The 4,554-nt window shown below is 29.5% G+C and overlaps 1 protein-coding gene across 1 annotated transcript in view; it reads left to right on the top strand.

Moving 5' to 3' along the window:
• The window catches only part of LOC119833998 (circadian clock-controlled protein daywake-like), a 12,474-nt gene extending 8,278 nt beyond the window's left edge, over positions 1–4,196 (top strand). The window contains exons 3-5 of the mRNA XM_038358267.1: positions 112–242; positions 947–1,102; positions 3,917–4,196. Coding sequence (XP_038214195.1) covers positions 112–242; positions 947–1,102; positions 3,917–4,083 — 454 coding nt within the window. The 3' untranslated portion in view covers positions 4,084–4,196. The remainder of the gene's footprint in view (positions 1–111; positions 243–946; positions 1,103–3,916) is intronic.
• The last annotated feature ends 358 nt before the right edge of the window (positions 4,197–4,554 follow it).

The raw sequence follows: 4,554 nt of genomic DNA on the forward strand, positions 1-4,554 counted from the left end.
ATATTATGTACCATTAGCAAAACTGAGGCGACTGCAAGTCATTTATAAATTGTGTAGATAGATGAAAAAATAATACATGCTTAATAACAATGATTATATAACAAATTCCAGCTCTGAATTGGAGAAACGACATTTCGTTTTGGAGTTCCATTGCAATTTAACCATAAAGGGACAATACGATGCTGTTGGAAAAATTTTACTTTTCCCCATAAACGGAGAGGGCGACGCTAAAGTTAAGCTCAGTAAGTATTTGATTTTCTTTTTATACTTTTCTATTACATAAAATTTATTTGATCTGTTAGTCTGGTGATCAAACTATGTACCTACTGAATTTATTTATTTTCCTAAGTCATATGTGTATATAATTTTATCATAATATGAATGTATTAGCTTAGGGGTATGAAATTGTTTGTAACAACGCACACCTAACAGTAAATATTTAATTTTGAAACTTTATTGCCCTGCAAACAATCAGTTAATGGAATTGTAAATGTTATGACAAAGATGCTGTATGTGACTAAATATCTCAATAAAATACGTTTATTATAGTATGTTTCATAGTCTTACACATAATTTATCTATATTTCATACGAAAACTCGGATTTTTGTTTATTGTAAGTTCACACAACGGATATATATTATGGGCTCGAGAAAGACTTAGGTTATTTGTTGTAAAACTTTGTTGACTTACCGTGGAAAGAATATTCTTCTTAATATCCAAAGGGCTGTAAATTGCCGTACTTTTCGGAAACGTTCTGTCCGATCTTAAGACATTATATTATGAATCAATGTACAAATTTTGTTATGTACCCTTTGCCGGTTAAGCTAATGTTTAAATGTTTAATTTCATGTAATACGTTGTGTATTATGATCACTAGGTATTTCATAATAGATCAATTAATTTTAATGAAAATAAATTGACAAATAAATATTCATAATATTCCAGCAAATCTTAGGATGAAGGTGGACATCAATACAAAGTATGTAAAGGACGACAAAGGAAATAACCACTTCGCGTTAAAAAATTATAAATACACTTTTGACTACGGTGATAAAGTGTTCTTTGATCTGAAGAATTTGTTCAAAGAAAGCAAAGAATTAAGTAAGTATCTGCCTACTGAATATTTTGTATTCTTAAGTACTACTCACAAAAATATAATGAGTGATACATTTTCTTTATATACATTCTGAAGTAACTCAGCTATACGCTTTAAACCAACTTTGAAAAAAGACCAAACCTGAGGCCCGTATCCTTTTCCTTCCTTACTAGTTCTTTCCTTTATTCCTCTCGCCAATCCTTCCTTAATCCCTTCCCAATTTAAAGTCGGCAATCCATTTGTAGAGGCGTAAGGTCTGTAATCGACTTTACGCCTCTACAAATGTTCATGGGCGGTGGTAGCGGTAACCATCAGGCGTCCCACCAGCTCCATTGCCGACTGTGACATAAAAAAAAACAAAAAAAGATAAAACCCGGGAACTTGGTACTGGCTGAACCAATTTTGTTGCATATTTTTTTTATTTTTATTTGAAAGCTATTGCTTCCGTGTGGTCCTATTTAAGATCAAATTCTGAGAATTTCAAGGCAATACATACAGAAGGAATCATAATTTTATAGTTCGTCACTAGTTATCGTTGGTTTGTTATTTACATATTATCATTTTCATAAATATTTTGTTATGTTAAGACTCAGAGCTATTGTCGGATATCAATTGTGTTTTAATATTCTGTTGGATGAATAATTGCCATTTAAGATACAGATGTCGCTTTTCATAACGTGTCACAACTTGTTCACTTATCGAATCCTGTAAAAAATCGAATCACTTTGAAACGGGGCGCATTCAGATTGTGCCTTGTTTAACACACCCCCTATTGCGATTTTTATCAACTGACTACATCATTTGTGTAAAATTGCAGTATGTTCTTATTTAGATCAATCTTTTTAATTCTTAAACTATATTAATATAGTCATCATTGATACCTTTTTTATACTTACACCCTTTTTATATACAAAAACATAACAAACGGAAGTATTCTAGAAGTAAATGTGTTTTCCTAAATATTTCACTCCAATTTTTAAGCACGTCCTCCCATTCCGTCCGTAGGGATTCTACAGAAAAACTGGTAGCTCATTAGATAAAAAGTAATGCTGCAAATTAATTACTTTCCCGCTTACTTTCTTCCTAAAGTAAATCTCATAATTATAACTGTTTCAATTTGTGATACCTACGTGAATATTAGCATTGCTTCGTAAAAAAGGGTAAATATATTCCACAATTACTTACGGGAAAACATTATCAAGATATCTGTCTTCGTTTTTATATTCCCGCGCTGTGTTCAGTCTCCACAGATAATATTAAATTTCCGATTCGAAGGTCTAAGGAGGACTTTAAAAAATAATAAAAAAAAATACTTTAAAAAACTGTTGATAATTCTTTAAATCGAGAAATTTGATTTTCAATATTTATTACAATAGTCGCTATGACAACGTTCACAAAAATTAAATTAGAAACTTCATGAACTCACTTCTATTAAATTAGCCTGTTGTTAGTCGTATAATATAATGTAGAACTAGATAATTACTTATTTAACCTATTTTGATATCTTTATTTTTTATTTGTTTTTTAAACTTGGTCGCTATACATATTTCATTAAATATTATTTATAATATTGCTATTTAATAAATGGAATTAACGTGAGAGCTTTAGCATAACATTATTTAACCATTATTCACAATGAAAGTCATAATAGATTCATATCTTAAAACGTGTTTAATTAAGTCATAACAGATGGGCCTGTGTGGCTCTTAATAAAATTATGAGGGTGTCGACTAAGGGCACCTCGAAAATTAATTATACATGTCAAACGCCGCATGTACAAAAATATAATTAACGATAATCTTAGGGCATTTACATTTTTATTTAAAATGTTTATTTTAAAAGCGCACCTAACCTCTATTTTGTAAGAAATGCTACTAAAATAACCGAATTATTACACGCTTTTTATTAGCTTCACCTGTATGTTTGTTTGTTTGTATGTTTGTTTGTTTGTATGTTTGTTTGTTTGTAACTGACTTCTTTGGGCGCGATTTTGACCCACTTTAAACGGCCAGATTTCGTTCAAACTTTGTAGATTTATTGAGGACCGATGACAATACACTAATTTGATAAAATTATTCCAGTTTTCAATTTGCAAAATATGATTTTTGTTAAAGCGTGTTTTATAGTTTTTTTAAACTATTATATTTTATTATTTTAGTTTATGAGTTACATTCGAATACAATATTGTTTAATATAATTGAAGTGAATATTTTATGGCAATAATTTAGAGCTATCAATGGCTAAACGACCTGACCTTTTAGTTAGTAGACTTCCTTTCATTATATAATAGCGTCTAATAAAATTTACCTTGAAGCATTATCTACATATAAGTTGAGATAAACGTCATAAAAAAAATTATAGACATAACTTAAAAAATATATATATTATGTGTATATATTCTAACCAAATAGTAGCCCATTTCTTCAGCGACAATAATCTTCTAGGGATCTCAATCGTGTGATAAATATTTTCCCTTGTTTTAATTTTTACAGATTTAAAAACCAATCAATTGTCCCAATTTCATGAACTTCGTTAATGTAGTTTTTTTCTAGAAGACACGTCACAGGCCACACAGCATGTTTATTTTTATGTTTTTGTCTTTTTATGTATGCGTAAATATAAATAAAATGAGATCATTACACATAGGAGGATACATTAATTAATAAAGTAATATTTTGCAATAGATAGCTTACGATTTATTGTTTTAGAGAGTAAAATTGTTTCAACCAGAACTCGATGTTGGGATAACTTTAAGAATTATGCTATTCCTTAACATTAATCTAACGTGTATTCATCATGTAGTGACGTTTATTTTGCAGGTGAAACTGTATTAAATTTCCTCAACGAAAACTGGAAGACGGTAGCAGAGGAATTCGGAAAGCCAATAGTGGATTACGCTGTCGATTTAGCCATAAGAACAATTGAGAAGTTCTTCGTAGAAGTCCCGTATGAGGAACTCATAAATGTACCCATACCACAGGATTAGTATTTGTTAATAGATGTTTATATTGTATATTTAGTTGTATGGAATGACCAAAGCCGGCGGGAATGGAAATTTATATTATTATTGTATCAAATAAATTGTATAAAATAACCAAATACTATTTTTGGAGATCTTTTTCTTCGCCTCCTTGATAGAACAAGTGAAATTATGATATTTGTTTACATTAAATCTTATTTATATTGTTGCCGTTGTATTTTATATATTCAAATGAAAATGCTCATCATTTTCGCAAATCAAATCTCTATTTGTTAAAAATGTTCTAATCTTATTGCGTTGGAGCTTATATATCTATTTAAAATATGTGTAATAATACATATGTTAAATAGATTGCGACTTTATTAAACTCTTCTCTTCTTAGTTTTTATCGCAACCAATTTTTTTTTTAAATTAATCTCTTATAGCGAATGTTAAAAAAATACTCTAGCAAAGCATATATACTCTGTGGAATCTAGA

The sequence above is a fragment of the Zerene cesonia genome, chromosome 18, assembly GCF_012273895.1.
Source record: "Zerene cesonia ecotype Mississippi chromosome 18, Zerene_cesonia_1.1, whole genome shotgun sequence".
In the NCBI taxonomy this organism is placed as follows: Eukaryota; Metazoa; Arthropoda; class Insecta; order Lepidoptera; family Pieridae; genus Zerene; species Zerene cesonia.